Below are 21462 nucleotides of genomic sequence, written 5' to 3'. Positions count from 1 at the left end.
AGTGCACATGTGTATATATTTGTGTGTGTGGACCGTGTGGTGTACTTTAACAGCAAAAGAAAAAAAAGAAAAGAATAGAAAAAAAAAATGGGTGGGATCCACTCCAATTTTAGGTCCATAGAATGGGTAATGGGTCGTTACAGCTCACTGTTTTTCTGTTTTTTTTCTTCTCTCTCAGGTTGCTCCCTCTCTGCCGCTTGCCTCCTTTTTTTTTTTATTTTTTTTTATTTTTTTATTTTTATTTTTTTTACAATTAAGCTTGGTTAATTCCTCATCTCTTGGTATTTTGAAGTGCCGTTTGCGGCAAATTGGAGCCCATGACGAAGTCTTCAAATTCATACCAACAATTTTAGCTTTTGGCCACTCTAGGGAGTCCGAAAATCTTGACCCATTTGAAGGGTTTGCGGTGCAAATTGGGAGTTTTTTTGCATAACATAGAGGTAAGGGTCTCTAATTCTTACAATCTTGTTCCTTTGTGAATTAATTGTTCTTGATTAGTGTCCTAGCATGCTAAATTGTGATGATTGTTCCTTTGTGAATTAATTTTTCTTGATTAGTATCCTAGCATGCTATATTGTAATAATTGTTCTTTAAAGTACTTAATTGTATATATGAAATATGTAAGAAGGTGTATTTAATTGAATTATAACGTGTATTTAATTGAATTGTATAAAAATAATAATAATAATAATAATAAAATAAAATAAAAATATGCTTAATGTGTTAGTTTTCCATGCCAATTAATTTGTTAGAAATTTATGTGAAAGTTTGTTAATTGTGTGTTAAAAATTCTCTCCATTTTCATATATGCACATAAGCATTGGGTATGAAAGAAAAGGGAAAGTGTTTTGAAATGAAATTAAAAGGGGATTTTGGGGAGAATTTGATAAAATAGTTTTTTTGGGAAAAACTCGGTCGCCGCGGAGTCACCAAAGGACCAGTATGTTAATATATCATAGAGGGAATTAAGGAGATTGCCCTAGCGTGGTTGAGCTATCTGAGCCCCAAATGACGCTGCAGAGGTATCAAAGGTCAGAAATAATAGCCAATCCTTCTCTCGTGTCGCTGCGGAGTCACCAAAGGGCGAGTTATATTAACAGTTTGTGAAATGATGATATTTTTCTGAAAATGGGGAGTGACATGCATAACATTGCATTCATGGCACGAGATTTATTTGCTTTGAACTTAGAATTGATATTGTGTTTTCCCGGCTTTGCATGATCCCAAATTCCTATTGTCTTATTTTTTGTTTGGATTCACGGGGACACAAGAAGTGTGTCTTAGGGACCATCTACTGCGTAATTTTGCTCACCCCTTTTATTTAACATTTTTTACAGAAAACGGGAAAGAAGTGGCGGATGATATTCTACCACAGACTTAATATGAATTAGGAGCTTATTTTTGTTATTTTTGTACTTGGGTCACTCTTTTTTTGTAAGACTAAGCATAATGTACTTTGTACCTTATGGACTTTGAATATTATAATTATACCTATGGGCTTCTAAAGTATAGACATTTGATCTTAATATTGTATTTTGGGACTGTAATTATGATATTTGGATGATATAGTATGTGGTTGTACCACCATGGAATGTATTAGATGTTTATTGTGTTGAAACAGGTTAAAAATGTTTTTAAACAGGTTGTTGTGGTAGGACGATTTTTAACGGAGGTCATGCCGATTTTTTTTTTATTTAAATTTTGGCATTAGTTAGGGTCGTTACAAGAAATTTGCGTACAATGTATATAAACTAATAAGTATATCTTATTTAAAAATATATATACAATTTATTATTCATTAAAACATATCTAAAAAATAAAAATGTAGATGTACACATGCATTAATCAATTATTAAAAAATGTATATAAACTAATTAGTATATCTTATTTTCATTAAAAAAAGTATACAAAAAAATAAAAATATAACTGATATTTATTTAGAGTGTGTATATATATTATACAGATATAGAATCATAGATAGATGCAGATACATGTATGTACATGGTATTTCTAACTTATGAACTTCCATCAATTTGAATTTATCAGTTCATATCAGAATCCAAATTCAAGTTTAAAATTTTGAGCACAGTTTAAATACAATAAATATAATCAATGGATAATTCAAATAAAATTTAACTCATTTGATCAAATTTTGAATTAAATCTAATTTACTTTATAACTATTTATATTTGGATGGACTCCTTATTCACAACTAGTATTTTAAACCCCCGATCACGATCCACAAGTCAGCCAAAATATACTTCAGACAAATCTATTATTCAAATTGTAGCTAGTAATTACTGATGTCGACAACAAATCTATTGTTTTGGAATTTGATTGTCATGTACTAAAAAAAAAAAAAATGAAAAAAAATTATTAGAATAAAAAATTAATCACGTGGCTTCGATTAATTTCAAAAGTAGGTATTTTTATTTTCATTCAATCGGGTTTGGTAAAAAGTCAAGCTACACTCAAATTAAGAAGCATATTTAGCTTAACATGCAAAGCTTCGGAATTTCCGATTGGAGAGACAAAGGGTATTAATTTAGGGTGCATTTAGTAACATTTTTGTTTTTTTTATTTTTGCAGTTTTAAGAAAACAGAAACATTATTTTACTTTCTTGAGTGAAAATAAATAGTAGAAATAATGTTTATTAATACTCGTCGTTGCCACAAATTTGATAACATAAAATAATAACAGTGTTTAGTAATACATATTTGTTACAAAATGTATATAATATTCTTTAAATTTTTTATTTTATTTTTTTTAGGAATTAGTGATTAGAGGGAGAGGGAGAGGGAGAGGGGGACTTGAACACGAATTTTCGGATACAGGAGCAACTTAACCACTCATGTACGACACTTGCTTCCATTAATATCAAAAAGTCATAAATCTACAAAATCCAATTTTAAATTATAAATCTTAATAATACCCAATATATCATAAGTACAAAACTAGATATACCAAGAAAAAAACACTCCTACTAATTATGTATATAATACATGTATATACATGATGTATACATTTATTATGTGATTTATAGTATATTTAGCATATGATAATTTATTATGATTTTTTTTTTAGGCAATAAAATATTTATTTTGTTATAATATTGTAAATCAATTATAATTTAATATTTACATATAATATAATAATATAAAATATCTACGGTATAATAATTTAATAACATTATATTCTATATCAAAAATTGTTTTGTCACAAAAAATAATTTACATTATTATTTAATATATTATATATTAAAATATATTTTTATCAAATAAAAAATAATGTACAACATTTAATATATTTTATATTAAAAATATATATTTTTATTAACATTTAATATGCAACTTAGTATATAACACAAATAATATGAATTTTATTTAAAATGAATAGTGTCTATGTAATAACAATAGTGAAAACGTTTTTGCGCTATAGTGCCGAAAATATAAGAAACATCGATCTTTTTTATATTTTCTCTTTTCTTCACAAAAATTGAAAATGTTTTCTGTTAATAAAAAACAAAAATATATTATTAAACACGATTTTTATTTTTGTTTTATTTTTTTAAAAATTAACAAAAAAAAACACGAAATGTTCCTCGTTATTAAAGACAACCGAATGAAATAGTGTCACATCATAACTCTCAATATATTATTATTATTAACTTGAATCGGTGATGTGAAATTGTTTTATTATTTAAATCAATACCGGGACCTCTTCTTCAAAAGAGAGACTCCCGATACCCTTGCCTGTGGTTCTTCCAATTAATTACCTATGACCAACACCCACCTCTATCACTTTTATGAGTTTAAGGATTATAATTTTCTTTTATAATAAGTTGTGTAGCTCATGTATGTATCTATATATATATATATATATATGTATAATTTTATTTTTAGAATTGAAATAATTAAATATAACTCCATTTATATGTATATTAACAAAAACCATCTATCTTTCACTTTAAAATGCGAAGAGACAGAGGTAGTTGAATTTAATAACTTATAAAATTCCAATTGCATGACCAAATTTGTTGGAATATGGGTAATGAATGTTGTATCCGTCAGATTCGTTCTTAATCAAACTTGACACCTTGTTCAAATCTTGGCAAGGAATTATTCAATTTTTACACAAAAATGGCGCGGCAGATAATGAGACTATTTAGGGTTAGGGTGTGAGATATGAATTTTGTAAGTGATTAATTTTGATGTCAAATGGGTATGATGGAATTGTAACATTTGTTTTATTTGAGTTTCGATGTTGGAAGCAGAATTATAAGTGCAACTTTTGTTGTTAATTATACTTCTGGTGGGTACATCATTTAGAATTGGTACGTTTAGTGAGAACATTTTATATTTTAAGTTGGTGAGATAGAATTGAGGAAAAATTTGTTTAATTGAAAAATTCAAAATCTGTAAAAGTCTGATTGATCCATTTGTTTGCCATCTACCACACTTCATTAGAGTGGTGTACTAGAGTTTTTCCTAAAATTTGCCAAAGTCCGACTAGAACAACTTAGTCTGATCGGTCGCAGTTGTCAAAAATATTTCTGACTTTTTTTTTTTTTTAACCCAGTAATACTTTCCTGAATATGTTTGGATTTCAGTTTTCGGTAACTTTAAAATTTTTTTTTTGCACCAAACTCTTTGATAAGTCCTTGTACGATTTTTTCCTTACATAAGCACTCTAAAGCTTCTATAAATACTCTTAATCTCTTATGAATAATTAGAAGTTTAGAGATTGATGTTTTTACAAGAGAGTTTTTGAGAGTCAGAAAATCATCCTTAATTTTTTTTTTCTTTATTTGAGAGCACACTGTTACACAACAATCTGACCAGAATTCAAAATTTTTGAAAATCTAACTGATTCTGTGAGAAAAATAGGTTTTTCTTTTCATTTATACATGTTCGAATGGATGATTCAATTGGACTATGAAAGGGACAAAGTGTTCACAAAGCATTCGTGTTCTTTCAACAACTCGCATACAAGGATTGAGGAGTAAGTTAGAAGTCTACAATAATTGGACGAAGAATTACTAGTGAAAGCTTGAAACAATCTGCAATTAGTTCTTAGTAGAGTGAAGTAGGTGTGAGTCTGAGACACAGTCTGTTGTACTTTATTTTAAGATAGTGGATTATTTTACTCGAGATTGCGAAAATCTTTGTGATTTTCACTTCGGTTGGTTGAATTTCTTCCAACAAGTGTTTCAACACAAAAAACTTGGTGTCAATCTTAAAACTATCTTTACTTTACTTGCACTTTATTTTTGTTTTGTGAATTATTATTTTAGTTTTATTTTGATAAAATTAAAATAAACAAAAATGGGACAAAAGAGGAAGTTAAAGTTAATTTGTCGCGAGGTTAGATTATATTGATAAGTGGATGCATGCCTCTCTTATCATCAATATATATATATAAAGAAAAGAAACTAAACAAATACAAAGGCATAGTTATAAGATTTTCAGCCTGAATTTCTATCATTACACTAAAATGCCAATCAGTACGCCTCGAAGATTTTATGTGGTCGCCATTGCATCCCATTTCCTAAGTGCAAAAAGTAGGCTTTGGTTTGGGCTTTATGTGAAATCCAATATCCACTTTGAGAAAAGGCATGGACTAGTTTTATTTTTGCACCTAAAGATTCACAAGTTGTGGTGGGCTTGCTCTTCAAGCACTCGCGCGAGTTTCCTCCAATTTACACCATTTCTCAACCCAATAACCAATTAAAGCGAGCGTGCATCATTAGACGTGCACATATAATTCTGCCAAAACTCTCAAAATCATCACTTGACCTCTTCTTCTCTCTCTCCCAACCATGGTTCGATCGTAGTCGCTGTCGTGACTGCCGACACCAACACCGTCAGTGCAAGGTAACCTTCCCATTGGGGATTCCAAATTGTTGGTGGATAAAATGATATCTAGCTGGAGCAACGTCACGCAGGGTGTTTTCTTTTGGGGACAGACTTGAGCTGATAAAGCCTGCACTCCTCTTTAACCTACAAACTTTTTCCAACATTCTTAATTTCTTCGTTAATCCAATTCTAAGGAAATATTTCTATATATATCTCTTGGGATTCCCAGCAATGCTTCCTGTTCTGGATAAAGTTTTGAGTAAACTACTCCAAAAATAATTAAAAAACTCTTTGAATTATGTTCGAATTTAAAAATGATTTTCTTAAAATATGTTTTATGCATAATATTCCTTAAACTATCATATTTTATTACAAAATGTCCCATTTTCATTAAATAACTATAATGCCATTTTTAAAATTGAATTACACTTAATCCATTTTTTTATTAAAATAAATTATAAAAAAAAATCATACTAATTTGATGACATTCTCCATTACATTTGCACAAATTTACTTTTAATTATTGAAATTAATTGTTTAAATAAAAATCTTACGTAGAAAATTTTATAACAATTTAAGTAATTTCTTAATTTTTTATGAATATATTATATGAAAAATAAGCGCTAAAAGAATTTAAATCGACAAGTAAATTTTCATAACATAAGGTATCATATTATTGGGGTGTCCGGGCTTTGCCCCGACTAATCCAATAAAAAATAAAATAAAAATTAAGGCAAGGTATCACGTATCATATTCTCTGACAAGTAAATGCAAAATCATTGTTTAAAATTAAAAAAAAAATGCTCAATAGAAATCTTAATTTAAGCAAAGAATCCAAACAGTACGTACTAGGCACAGCACCATGACAAGCATTAATTACAACCTACTGAATACAATCACAACATATATATATCATTATACAACCGTCCATCTTTAGTGAGAAAGACAAGCAAAATCAGATGACCGGACGGAGCTAGAGAATCTGCAAGTCTGTCTATGAACGGAGGAAATCTATTCACGAAATAATAAAAAATCCACCAAAAAAAATATATTAAGGCAAGGGTATCACATATCATATTCTCTAACAAGTAAATGCAAAATCATTGTTAAAAAAAAAAAAAAAAAGAGCTCAATAGAAATCTTAATTTAAGCAAAGAGTCCAAACAGTACTAAGCGCAGCACCATGACAAGCATTAATTACAACCTACTTAATACAATCACAACATCATTATACAACCTTCCATCTTTAGTGAGAAAGACAAGCAAAATCAGACGACGGACGGAGCTAGAGAATCTGCAACTCTGTCTGATGAACGGAGGAAATCCATTCACGAATTACATTGTAGTTGTGTTTGTGATACGGAATATATGAGAACAGGTATACACAGAGCAAAAGGCTTGTAAGGCCATCATCAACAAGAGCAAAACAGCAGCCAGCAGTGTGAGAAATCGCCATGACTCAAACACATTACTCTTCATGAATTTCCCAACTCTAACCTTCCACCCACCATTGTAATATTTGTTCACATCTTCAATCACTTTATCTAAGAAGGGCACTTTGGTCAACTTAACAGACTTGCTCATTCCATTACACAGGTTGGCCACTTCCGCATCAGTCTTCAAATGGTTTAAAATAATTCCTTTTTTTCTAAGTAGCTCTACATCCTCTTCGTTATCAATAATCCCATTCATTAATTCAGTGTATCGAGTGAAAACCAGTGGCCCGCATGCATTGCAAGCTTCATATGCTACTAAATTTCTAAAGACTGTCTCCGTGTTCACGTCTAAACTAACCGTGGGAAGGTACAGTGTCACTTTTTTAGCATCGAAACTAATGGTTGAGATGCTACCATTAGTGGGTAAGAAATGAACACCGGCTTTGAAGAGCTCGGTGACTGAAGGGATTGTGATTTCCTCAACTAGTGGAGGTTTGCTAATGTTAGCATTCGAATTAGAACTCTCATTTTCATGTTTTACTTCTTCTTTTGTTTGAGAGAAGAACAATTCAATGGGTTGTTTCAAAACTTTAATCCCTGGAAGGTTAGAGACAATTGTCCAAGGCAATTTTATTATCACTTTGACAACCTTTGAGAATATTACCCTCTTGAGAAGACGTACCGGACCCTTGTTTAATTTTGAAAGTAGTTGCCAAATCACTTCAAGGATTTGTTGAACATAGCTTGAGTTCCCAAATGAATCTTCTTCTCCTTTCTTGGAATCTTGTCGATTCTCATTTACTTCAGATATTTCGGATGATTGATGATCTAGTTCCAATTTGGGCACTATCAGATGGTACAAAAAGTCTAGCAAGTGAGAGCTCTCAGAGACTCGAACTTTTGGAAATTCTTCCATCATCTTGAAGGAAGAAAGCTCCTTGCACAATCCCATTAACATGGAATGTAACATATCATCTGACAATTCCGACGATGAAAATTGGAATTCTAGCGTCTTCCTTAGTAGGAAGAGTGGGATTTGATTCTCCAACATGACCATGTCGCGAAGAATGGCATTGTGGGCTGACTTTCTGCCTGAAATATCAACCAAATGGGACATTCTAGATGAAATTCTGGTTAGAGTCTTACCTTCTTTGAGAGCATAGATTTGAAGGAACTCTAGCATGAAGGATGCATCTACTGCCATCATCCAAGCCAAGGTTTCGCCATTGAAATCTAGGAATTTGTGGTAGGAAGCTCGAATCCTCAGCTCCAGCTCTATCATCTGGTTGACAAGATGTTGGAACTTGAGGCTCTGGAACTGTTTCTGCATTCTTTTGGCGGCAGCAAGCTTATATCTCTCCATCTCGTAGAGCTCGGGACGGCAATAATGGTATGGACCTAGTGCAACTTGTTGTGGAATATATAAATCTGGGTCACTAGCCATTAGGGTTTTGGGCACGCTGAAGATGCTGACGGGGATTTCAGCTTCCTCTTCGAGCTCTTCATCTAGGGTTCGACGGATTTGAATCACCCATCGTTTTTCATCAAAGTTTGAGGTTATGGTATTGGTGGGTTGAAAGGAAGACATGTCAGTTGCTCTGGGAAATGTTTGTTTTGGGTAAGCTAGGTTTCAGTTTTGGTTTAATGAATGGTGGTGGTGGGGAAGTTAAGAGATCGAATTGAGGCTTTAAATGGTGGTGGTGGTGTGTCATAAGAAATGCGTTTCTCACATGTCTAATTATTTCATATTTTAAACCTAGCTAGCTCCATCGGCTCTCACTTTCCCACTTGCCAAAAAAACCAAAAAAGGAGTCCCCCACCCTTTTAAGACCCTTAGGTTTTTTCATACGACATATGCTATGGCCTTTGGCCTGTGGCCTGTGCATAATTTCATGTGGTCACAGCTCTACACTTGTTAAGCAAAGACAAAGAGATCGAAATGGACAATGATATATGTAATGCAGTGTGTTTGGATGAAATATTGAATTTTAAATCAGTCCTAATTAGCTAGGTCCATTTCTATGTATGGTTAATATTTAGTTTTGATAAAAACTAAAGAAGTTGTTTTAGCAGCTCTCAAGCTCCCAAGAAATTTGGATTTTATTGCCAACATTGACTCTCCTGAAACCTATATATATATTTTATTCACAATTAAAATAATAACTTATTTTTGGTCGGTAAAATTAAAATTTATTAACCACAAATTAGAGCACAAAGATGTTTAATGAAAATAATAATAAGCTAGTACTTCGAAAGTTAAATACATTCCATGTGAATGAAAAATAACAACCTACTTATAATGTAATTAAATATACGTGCTCACATAAATTTAATCACAAGTACACTTTCAAATGCAGACACCACTTGAACTGGGGAACAAAACCTATTTAGTCTGCAAAGTAAACTCTCACAACCCAAGAGATTAGGGTTTAAAATTACGGTGCAACTAGCCTTTAATGATACACGAAGCTTTGATGATAATGATCACTATGTGCAAGTACGTGTTGACACCTCACTTTGGTGGGCCCTGTGTAGATGACGTGACATGTATATGTTGTTGACATGCATGGCAGTACAGTGCATGGGATCACGCCTCTTTGATTGGTATTCCTTTGGATGGTAATCATGCAAGTAGGATAAGGTAAGTAATGTGGTTTTATTCTTTGTATGAAAAACATGGGGTTGTAAGGATTTGGATGCTTGGCTTGATATGGTGGTGTTTGTTTAAGAAAGATTCAGCACCCATAGAATCTGGCACATATTTTATTGGGATAAGGGCAAAAAAAATCCCAAATAAGGGCAATAAAACTTTCTATTAAATTTTTTTTTTTTTCTTCATATAACTTCCTATATTATCTATTTTTTAATCAAATTGTACCATAATCATCAATTTTTACCATATTTATTTATTTATTTATAAAAATCTTAAAATACCCTCTACTGTTTTAAGCAAGAATTTTATTTTATTTTTTATCTCTATCCTTTCTCTCTCTCCAAAACCGTCTCTATCCATTCATCATGGTGCCAGCAAACACCATTTTAGGCGAGCACCAAAAGGCCCAAAAGCAGCAACTCACCCTGTCATCCAAGCTTAAAAACCTTGCTGCTAATGATGAAGGTATATATATACACACCCACGTGTGAAATATAAATTTGTAATTTGGCAAATTTTGTTGTCAAAACGAGTCGAATATATTGAGTTGTAAATTTTTAGTTCGAATTGTCAAGATTCAAGATCGGAAGCAGAATTGAAAAAGTGATTGTGTACATATTTTGATACACTCCGTGACAATGAGAACAATGATTTAGGAAGGAAAGTGAGTGTGTGAAGACACTTGGGTGGTTCAAAATTGGGCTTTTAATGAAAATTTCCATTCTGCTTAACTTGAACTAGTTCATAACTTGAATCAGTTCAACTTTTGAAGGCTTTTTAGTGATATTCAAGTTCAGCCACTCTTGAATCGGTTCAAGTAGTAAAGTTGATTTTCTCAATTTCACTTCTGGCCAACTTAAAACAGTTCAGCCCCTCCTGAACCAGTTCAACTCCTTCAGACCTTTTTGGTAACTTTATTTCTTGGCCTGTTTTGACTTCTTATTTTGGGTAGACTTCTTCCGTAATGACCATGTACGAAATTGGCTAATTTTCAAAATTCTATATAATATCATTTTTACTCAAATATGACTCAAATTTGACGATGAATTTTTGGAACTAAAATGGCAGATATATTTTTTTTTGGGTAAGTCAATTTATTCAAAGAAAGGAAAAACAATACAGGCTACCAAAAGGTAGCTCGAAAACAACAAGAAGAAAAAAAGGCACTAAGTTGGGTCTTGGTAGGGTGAAGGGGTATGATCGCGCCTGAGTCAAATTTCAGTGTACTTTACTTCATACATAGTGGATCGTTTTACACTCGGGAAAACACAAAAAACCTCGAGGTTTTCTAATTGGTTTGCTCGATAAAATTTCTGGTGTCATAACTCAATCTTTACTTTTCCTACTTTACTTTTTAGTATTTATTTTTGTGGTTATGGATGTTTAATTAATCACATTTGTGGATAAATCAATCTTTACTTTTCGTACTTTACTTTTCAGTATTTATTTTTGTGGTTATGGATGTTTAATTAATCACATTTGTGGATAAATTAATCAATCACAAAAATTGGGCAAATTGGCCTAATCATCTTCTCTAGGTCATTTAGGGAGTTAATCACAACTTAATCAACTGTAACTTCCGCACCGCATAACTTACACCACGCATGGTTGAAACTTCTCATTGTTGATGACCGAATTCTATGGAGATGGATCAAATATACTTTGCCAGCTACAAAGGATGTTGCGACTCAGTGCTTGTCAGAATAGTTCCCTGAAGTTTTTTACCGGTTTTAATGGACGCTACTTCTCCTCATTTGTTTGAACCTTTTGGTCAATGAAGATGGGTTTTGTACGGTCGGAGCTCGCTAGTTCTATCACCGAAAGAAGAATGTACATGGATATTTGCATTTGGGTTTGTCAAAGCTTACATGTAGGTCTTAATGGTCTTCAAGCTGATGGAGTATGCTGTCACTGGAATTTCCAAGTCGATCGTAAGATTATTGAAAACAAGTTGCGTCAAGGTGGTTTGAAACTCGCTGTTGCTTGGACTGAGGCTCGAAGGGGTTTTGCAATGGTGGTTTGGTCGCTAAAGATGTGATGTGGAAGTTTGTATTAAAAATAACTTCTTTTTTTTTTTTTTTTTTTTAGTTAAAGGTAAGCTTTTATAAAAGGAGAAAATATGTACAAATCAACCCCAAAGTTTTGGGGACATCAAACTGCAACATACAGAGGAACAAAAGCTAACAAGCAAAAGCTTGGCATGAGAACTATAAACAACATATGGAAGCAAATCAGGCTAACAACAAAACCAAAACTTACACGAAGACCATTCTAAACCAAAGCTAAAGAGATAGCATCTCATCAAATCTTTAACTTAGGACAGCAGCAGCTAATCAGTGATAAGAGCCTGGGCATGAGCTAAGCTGCAACTTTCCATAAAGAGTTTCTGCAAGTTATCAAGCTTGTTAATATTTCTTAGGTCAGCTATTTTCTTCAACTTGATTGAAGCCAACCTCCCTCTAATTGATTTCCTAATCTGATTGATGATAGTATTTGGGGGTGAGGATGAGTTTCTGAAAGCTCTATTATTTCTCTCCATCCAAAGAAAATAGACAGCAGTTGAGAGCAATAATTTGTGGACCAAGAATCCCATTGAACTCCAGTGTGAAGAGCACCAAGTGATCAAATCATTCCAGGAAGAAGGTTGGATGTAAAGCCCAATTGAGTGCTGAATGTATGACCAGATTACCTTTGAATACTGACATTGGAAGAATAAGTGATCCAGTGATTCACAGTTAGCAAGGCAAGATAACATGTGTTAATATAATGTTTGTGTCTCATTGGTTTTCTATCCAAAGTGTATAGTTTTCCCTTTATGGCCAACCAGGTGATGAAACTGTGTTTGGGGATATGATGCTTAAACCAAATGGTCTTGTACCATGTAAAATTGAATGTAGAGGGAAGGAGGTCGTTGATTGTATGAACAAGAGAAAAATTAAAGTTGGGAGAGGGTAACCATATTACTGAATCAGCTTCAGAGGATGGGTTTGGCAGCTCATTTAGTTGAGATTGGAAACTCTGTGATTGGAAGAATGGAATGTGAGCAAGTGAGTCAGGGACTTCCCAATGATTCAAGGAAATTAATCTATCAATTTTGACTCTCAAGTCCAGTTGAAGAATTTCCCCATCATTGGGGTAAATTTGGTTAAGAATAGGACCATTTGGAAGCCAATAGTCCAGCCACATCATAGTGTTAGTACCCTTCCCTATCTTGTGCTTCAACAGACCCCTTGCCATGTCCCTTAGCTTTAACAACCTCCTCTAAAAACCAGAGCTTAAAGTTGTTGACTTAACTGTCCAGAAACTTTTAGCTTTGATTAAGTATCTATAAGACCCATAGGCTTTCTTTCCTCCTAGCGAATAGCTTCCATATATGCTTCAAATTTGCAATAAGATTTGTCATTTCCAAGCTTGGGAAGCCTAAACCACTATTGATCCATGGCATACACACCACATCCCATGCAACTTTAGCACATGATGACTTCAATTCAGGACCTGACCAAAGAAACCTCTTCAAGATTCTATTAACTTCATCAATGACTTTCTTGGGTAGGACAAAAGTTTGTGCCCAGTAGTTTTGCATAGAACAAAGAATGGATTTGATAAGAACAGATCTACCAGCAAATGAAAGAAATCTAGAGGTCCGTCTCTTTGCTCTAGCTGTGATTCTTTCAACCAAGTGTGCAATCAGTTGAATTGAGAGCTTTAGATGTAAGTGGAAGTCCCAGGTAGGTGACAGGTAGAGATCCAGTATTAAACTGAAGGAGGTTAAGGATGTCAGTTTTGGTTTGATGATCAACTCCAGAGAAAAATACAAGACTCTTGGATGGGTTTAAACTTAGCCAGAGAATTCCAGAAATTGATTCAGGGCCAGGAATAGTGTTTGAACTGAAACCAAACTTCGATGTGAAAATAACAGTATATCATCTGTAAAAGTAAGGTGGGATAAAGCCAACTTGCTGCACCTCCAGTGGAATTTAAAGTTAGGATTGTTGACAATAGCATTATTCATGGCAAGGGTAAAAACCTCCATTGCAATGACAAATAATAAAGGGGAAATAGGGTCACCTTGCCTAATCCCTCTTCGACCTTTGAAGTAACCCAAAAGCTCACCATTTTAGGAAATGGAGTAAGATGGAGTGGTGAGACACTGAGAAATCTAGTTAAGCAAGCAGGCTGGAAACCCCATGAGGTTAAGGGTATCAATTATGAACTGCTAATGAATATTATCAAATGCCTTCCTAAGATCCACCTTTAGAGCACAGCTAGGAGGGTGTGATGACTTATGATACCCATTAAACAACTCATGGGCAATGATTACATTTTCAGAGATATGCCTACCTTTCACAAATTCATTTTGAGAGGGACTAATCAAGGTAGGAAAGACTGAGCTAATCTTCAAAGCAATCAGGTTGGATATGCATTTAAGGGTATTTGAAATCATGGATTGTTGTAGGGTTAGGAGTTTTGGGCACTAAGGCAATGTAGGAAGAGTTGATTTCTGTGAGCAACTTCCTAGAAATAAAAAAGTCTTTGATTGCAGCTGTTACTTCTTAACCAATGATAGGCCAAGAATGGGTGAAAAAGCTTGAATTATAGCCATCTGGTCCAGGACTTTTAAAAGGGTGAAAGGAGAACATGCACTATCTAATTTTATTGTCAGAGGGAATTGCTGATAATGAGGGAATGAGGTCTGATGGAACTATTTTGGTGATAAGGTGAGAAAAGGATGCCATACCTGGGTAGTGTTGGTAAAGCTGTCCAATTGAGTTTTGAAAATGGTTGAGAAATTCTGGCTGTAGATCCTTCCCATGTAGTTAGATTCCATCACTATTTAGGATTGATTCCACTTTTCTTCTGTTACATTTAGTGGAGAAGTTCTTCATGAAGTAGAAAGTATTATTATCACCTTCTTTCAACCAAAGAATTTGTGCCTTCTGCTTGTAAAATAGTTCTTCAGCTAAACAAAGCTCAGTGAATTTGTCAACCAGCTGCTTCTTTCTATTCCTTAATTGATCATCAATAGGGTTAAAGTCAAGGTTGGATTGACATGCATAGAGGTCTTCTCTACAAGCTTGAACTCTAGAGGAGATGTCACTGTATTCCTTCTTGTTGAGTTGCTTAAGTGGTTCTTTCAAAGCTCTAAGCTTCTGTATAACTCTGAACATTTTAGTGCCTTGAACATCCAACTGCCAACCATTTGATACAATTGAAAGGAAGTCTCTGTGGTTTGTCCAAAAGTTGAAGAACCTAAAAGGTAGATTCCTTATTATATTAACTTCCCTAATACAGACAATCATTGGGGCATGATCTGAGACCCCTCGAGGTTTGAAACAACAATTAGATTTAGGAAATTTTGCCAACCAAGCTTGATTTGCAAGAACCCTATCTAATTTCCTTGAAATATTAGCACACCCAAAGCTTTTATTAGTCCAAGAGTGAAAGATACCTTGATATCTCAGGTCTTCAAGCTCATTTCTATTCAAACATGACTTAAAATCCTCCATACCAGGAGTCCATCTCAGAGCACCTCCAAATGAGTCATTAACATGTAGCAAAACATTAAAGTCACCCAAAAGGACCCAAGGCACAGAAGCTTGACCATGAATGTTAAGACTTCTCCATAAACTCTTCCTTTCCACTGCTGTATTGGCTCCATATATAAATGATGCTAGACATCTAACCTTAATTCAGATCCAGAATGAGGATAGAGTAGTTAATGGATTGGTTTGTAGTGCTTGATATTGAAAGACTTAGTTTTTCCGAATTCCAAAGGAGCCATACCCTACCAAGAACAGAGTGGGAATAATTGTAAACAAAATTCCAGCTAGGGGCAATAAACTTGTGCACTGTCTCAGCATTATCAGGGCTGATTTTGGTTTCCAATAAGGCAATAAGGGACAATTTGGAATCTCTAATGAGATTCTTAACCTCTACTTGTTTGAGGGGAGAGTTCAACCCTCTTACATTCCATGCAGCCCAATTCATTGAGAAGAGCTTGAGAGGCTACACATACTTCTAAACCCTTTTAAGGTAACAACCTTCCCTTTTCCTTTTCCATGCTTTTTTTTAGTCTTTGAGAATTTAGGTTTCCTTGGTTGGATCATTTTTCCCTCCAATGGAGAGAAGGCTGGGTCATTGCTATCACTCTCACAAGCAGAGAATTGATCTATTTCCTCTTCTATCTCATCCCCATTCTCCTCTAGATTTCCATTAGAGAGAGCCTCAAAGGGGTTAGCAGTGGTTATGGGCTCAGAACATATTGTTTTCCCTGGAATGATTGGCATAGAGAGATCAACATACAAACATATCTCTTTCCCTTTGCCTGAATCAACAGTCTCAGCTGGGGAGATTTGTGGTGTGTTGATAAGGCTGGGAGAGGGTGAGATGGGGGTGATATTGGGGTCACAGTTGGTGAGGGGAATGGAATGTTTGGGAGTCTTCCTCGAGACTTTTTTCCATTCATGAGCATGGTTAGAAGTACTTGCATCAGTGTTAACAGGAACATTGTTTTTAGGCAGACAACTTCCAGGTAAGTGGCCAAAGGAATTACAATGAATACATGAATTAAGTTTGAGAGATAACACCAGATTTTTGTGCTTGGAAACCCTAGTTAGAAGAAATCCAACCAACCGAGACAAAAATCACAGAGACTTTCGCAATCTTGAGCAAAAACGATCTGCTATGTTTGAAGTAAAATACAACTCATTTTAACTCAGGCTCACACTCCTTCACTCTATCAAGACTCAACTCACTGAACGACGACTTTGCGACTCCCCCGTCTAAAAGCTCACAACTTCAAACTTACTCTTTAAATCTTGTAGAAGGGTTACTGATAGATCAAACCAGATATGTAAAACTTAACAAAAAAAACTAGATAAGTAAAGTCCCAACAAAAGGTTGGAACAAAACAAAAACCCAACCCAACCCACAAAAAGTACAAAATATCATAAACTGATTCAGATTTCAGACTACAGACACATTGTGGTGAGAAAAACGTGGCAAATGGCGGATCCATGAATTATTATCAAAGGGGTGTGTTAATATTTGTATAGGCTAATACTATTAATAAATTTATTTATTTATTTATTTTTATTAGCTGGGCTAAAATTGGCTGTGGTAATAAATTTTTATTTTTTGGAGGGCTCAAAAGCCCACCCCAGGCATTCAATCTGGAGGACGCATAGGACGCTTCAGAACGCAACAGGGAGAATGGAATGGAGATATAAGTGGTATATAATCTTCTTGATAATTGGCGCCCATGTAGTGCACTATATATATATATATATATATTTATATACACATGGTTGGAGCATTAGCCAAAAAGCTAAAGTATCTTCCATCATCACTGGCATTCTGGCAACCAGTAGGGCATGGTTTAGATATGGTTGGAGCATTTTAGGTCCCGGGGTTATGGCCCTTGTAAATATTTTTTCTTCGTTTTAAACATAATATTTGATTTTTTGTAAATCATTAAAAAGTCCAAAGTGACTAATGGGTGATTACCAAAACAAAAAAGAAAAAAAGACACTTGAATTTTGGGCATGGTTAACCCATAGTTCAATGGTATCATGAAAGTACTTCATATTAGATACTACACACACAAATAGACATATCTGCACTTCATTTTATTTGTTTCCTTCTCCTCTCCTTTTCTTTTTAAAACTCATGTTTAGTCTAATATTCTCTTCATAAAGTATACTTGCGTTGGTGTAAGTAGAAGTACTGCTCTAAATCAAAGAATATATTCTTGCTATTGTACATATATATATATATAAAATCTTCCTTTATTCCTTCTTTGGTTTGCGACATGTATATAAGTCTATAGTAATTATATTTTAATAATTTTATATTATCCATAATATGCTAATCACATAACATATTGACATATTCTCTGTCAAGCAAATGCAAAATCATATATTATTTAAAACTAAGAAAAAGCTGAATAGAAATTTTAATTTAAGGAAAGAATCCAAACAGCACTGAACACAGCATCATGATCACGACATGCATTAAAAACCTAGCAATTTAATACAATCACAACATCATTACATTCTTTCTTCTTTAGTGAGAAGACAGCAAATTCAGACAAACCGAAAGTAGATAATATTGCAAGTATGTCTGATGAATGGAGGAAATCAGGAATACCACCACTCATGATAGAGATGTACATACAGGATCACGAAACCGTTGAAACGGTAGTGATATGATTGAATATACGAGAACAGGTATACACAGAGCAAAAGGCTTGTAAGGCCATCATCAACAAGAGCAAAACAGCAGCCAGCAGAGTGAGAATTCGCCATGACCCAAACACATAACTCTTCATGAATTTTCCAACTCTAACCTTCCACCTACCATTGTAATACTTGTTGACATCTTCAATCACTTTATCTAAGAAGGGCACTTTGGTCAACCTAACAGACTTGCTCATTCCATTCCACAGGTTGGCAACTCCTTTTTCACTCTTCAAATGGTTCAAAATAATCCCTTTTTCTCTAAGTAGCTTTGCATCCTCTTCATTATCAACAATCCCATTCATTAATTCAGTGTAACGAGTGAAAACCAATGGACCCGATGCGTTGCAAGCTTCATATGCTACTAAATTTCTAAAGACTGTCTCCGTGTTCACATCTAAACTAACCGTAGGGAGGTACAGTGTAACTTTTTTAGCGTCAAAACTAATGGTTGAAATGCTACCATTAGTGGGTAACAAATGAACACCGGCTTTGAAGAGCTCGGTGATTGAAGGGATTGTGATTTCCTCAACTAGTGGAGCTTTGCTAATGTTATCAGTCGAATTAGAACTCTCATTTTCAGGTTTTCCTCCTTCTTTTCTGTGGGAGAAGAACAATTCAATGGGTTGTTTCAAAACACTAATCCCCGGAAGGTTAGAGACAATTGTCAAAGGCAATTTTAATATCACTTTGACAGGCTTTGAGAATATTACCCTCTTGAGAAGACGTACCGGACCCTTGTTTAATTTTGAAAAGAGATTCCAAATCACTTCAAGGATTTGTTTAACATGACTTGATTTCCCAAATGAATCTTCTTCTCCTTTCTTGGCATCTTCTTGATTCTCATGAACTTCAGTTATTTCGGATGATTGATGATCTAGTTCCAATTTGGGCACTATCAAATGGTACAAAAAGTCTAGCAAGTGAGAGCACTTAGAGACTTGAACATTTGGTAATTCTTCCATCATCTTGAAGGGGGAAATCTCCTTGGACAATCCCATAAACATGGACTGTAACATATCATCTGACAATTCCAAGGACAAAAATTGGAATTCTAGCATCTTCCTTAGTAGGAAAAGTGGGATTTGATTCTCGAGCATTACCATGTCGCGAAGAATGGCATTATGGGCTGACTTGCTGCCTGAAATATCAACCAAATGGGATATCCTAGATGAAATTCTGGTTAGAGTCTTACCTTCTTTGAGAGCATAGATTTGAAGAAACTCAAGCATGAAGGATGCATCTACTGCCATCATCCAAGCCAAGGTTTCGCCATTGAAATCTAGGTACTTGTGGTAGGAAGCTCGAATCCTCAGCTCCAGCTCTATCAACTGGTTGACAAGATTTTGGAACTTGAGGCACTGGAGCTGTTTCTGAATTCTTTTAGCAGCAGCAAGCTTATATCTCTGCATCTCATAGAGCTCCGGACGCCAATAATGGTATGGACCTAGTGCAACTTCTTGTGGAATATATGAATCCGGATCACTAGCCATTAGGGTTTTGGGCACGTTGAAGATGCTTACCGGGATTTCAGCTTCCTCTTCGAGCTCTTCGTCTAGGGTTCGACGGATTTGAATCACCCATCGTTGCTCGTCAAAGTTTGAGGTCATGGTGGATTGAAAGGAAGACATGTCACTTGCTCTAGGAAATGTTTGTTTTTGGGTAATTAAGTTTCAATTATGGTTTATTGAATGGATGGAAAGTTAATTAAGAGAATGAGGCTTTATATGGGCTTAAACTTTAAAGTTGAAAGTATGAAATTTATTTTAATTGGGGTTTCATAAGAAATGCGTTTCGCATGTGTTAATATTTTAAACCTCTCATTTTCCAGAGGGTCTCCCTCCCACTTGCCAAAAAAACAGGGGGTTGCCACCCTTTTAAAACACTTATTTTTTCATATGCTATGGGACATTTCATATTTTCATGTGGTCACAGCTCTGCATTTGTTTTTTTGACTTTAAAGAAAGAGAAATCAAATCAACAATGATATAATAGAGTGTGCTTGGATGAAATATTGAATTTTCAACCACTCTTCATTAGCTAGGTCCCTTTCTATGGTTAGTATTTTATTTTTAATGAGGTATGCATGCATTTTCACTTTTCTTGTGACCCGTTTTTACATGTTTTTAATGAGGACTCTTATTAATTGATATAAATTAAAAAGTATGATGATTGTGATAATTGCCTGGAAATTCTTTTCATCATAACTAGTCAAAAACCAAAAAACAGAAACGACACAAGAAGTAGACTAAAGTTGCAAATACAATCTTATTTTAAAGATGAGGCAGGCCAAGTGTTTGGTAATGGATCATTATAAATATTACTGTAATAAATAATTATAGATGAAATGTCATCACATAACATTTTATTTGTCTTGAAGAAAACAAAAGCATTAACCACTATTAATTTTTCTTTAATGCGCAAGCAAAATGTAAGAAAGCAACATAAGGGGTTGTTTTAGTTTTTAAAAGCCTCTCAAGCTCCCAAGAAAATTGGATTTATTGTCAAACATTGACTCTGGTGAAACATATTTAATTTTTTATTCACAATTAAATAATAATTTATTTTTGGTTGGTAAAATTCAAATTTACTAATTAAAAAAAATAGAAAAATTAGAGCACAGATATATTTAATGAAACTCGGAAGTGCCACTATCAAAATACTGACGCCACTTGAACAGGGGAACAAAGAGTACTGCACCTGAAGCGACTTATTTAACCCGAGTCATGCATGAACCGATTGATAAGGTGGACAAACTATATTTAGAATACTGCTACGTTAAAAATATAAAATTTTAGGACAAACTTACCCTTAAATCGATCTCCTATCCTTCTTCCAGCAACGTCGATCCTTATCGAGCTCACATCGTTAACGAAAAACCCTCACTTATCGTCTTCGTCCTCTTGTTGCCGATGCACTGTCTGACATAAAAAATGTCGTCATTTTCCGACACAAATTTTGCCGTTTGATGGAAATTTGGATTTGAGAGTCATCAAACACATCGTTTTCTTCAAAAACCCAACTTTATTTATTGTCTGACAAACTAATTGATTGATGATACCATTTCATTATAAGAACTTCTCTTAAATTCAATTGACCCATAATTCTAAATTTAGCTCTTTCAAAACTTACGGGCATAGAACTCACCTTTCAAATATACTCTCTTTTCTTAAAAAATATTAATAATACATAATATTAATTGAAAACAACATAAAAAGAAAAAACAATTCATTCGTTGCAACAAAGTCCTATAGAGAAAAGTATTTTGTAGAGAGAAGAA

General features: G+C 34.2%; 3 protein-coding genes across 3 annotated transcripts; all 3 read right to left on the bottom strand.

The window, feature by feature from the left end:
- Positions 1–6966: 6966 nt before the first annotated feature.
- On the bottom strand, positions 6967–9020 carry LOC132284428 (putative UPF0481 protein At3g02645). Its single transcript, XM_059786547.1, has one exon. It carries the CDS (start codon positions 8878–8880, stop codon positions 7192–7194), a length of 1689 nt encoding a protein of 562 aa, XP_059642530.1. The 5' UTR covers positions 8881–9020; the 3' UTR covers positions 6967–7191.
- Positions 9021–12274: 3254 nt separating this feature from the next.
- Positions 12275–14758, bottom strand: LOC132281605 (uncharacterized). The gene is made up of 3 exons (XM_059783297.1): positions 14684–14758; positions 12910–13206; positions 12275–12643 (listed from the first exon to the last, which is right to left on the bottom strand). Exons 1-3 carry the CDS (start codon positions 14756–14758, stop codon positions 12275–12277), a joined length of 741 nt encoding a protein of 246 aa, XP_059639280.1.
- A 3366-nt stretch (positions 14759–18124) lies between these two features.
- On the bottom strand, positions 18125–19842 carry LOC132281604 (putative UPF0481 protein At3g02645). The gene has a single exon (XM_059783296.1). It carries the CDS (start codon positions 19811–19813, stop codon positions 18125–18127), a length of 1689 nt encoding a protein of 562 aa, XP_059639279.1. The 5' UTR covers positions 19814–19842.
- Positions 19843–21462: the final 1620 nt, after the last annotated feature.

Source organism: Cornus florida, unplaced genomic scaffold (assembly GCF_030987335.1).
Source record: "Cornus florida cultivar Cherokee Brave unplaced genomic scaffold, ASM3098733v1 CherokeeBrave_3.0.0_Hap2_Chr11, whole genome shotgun sequence".
NCBI lineage: Eukaryota > Viridiplantae > Streptophyta > Magnoliopsida > Cornales > Cornaceae > Cornus > Cornus florida.
The sequence above is the reverse complement of the archived record's forward strand: the minus strand, read 5'-3'. Positions and strand labels throughout refer to the sequence as shown.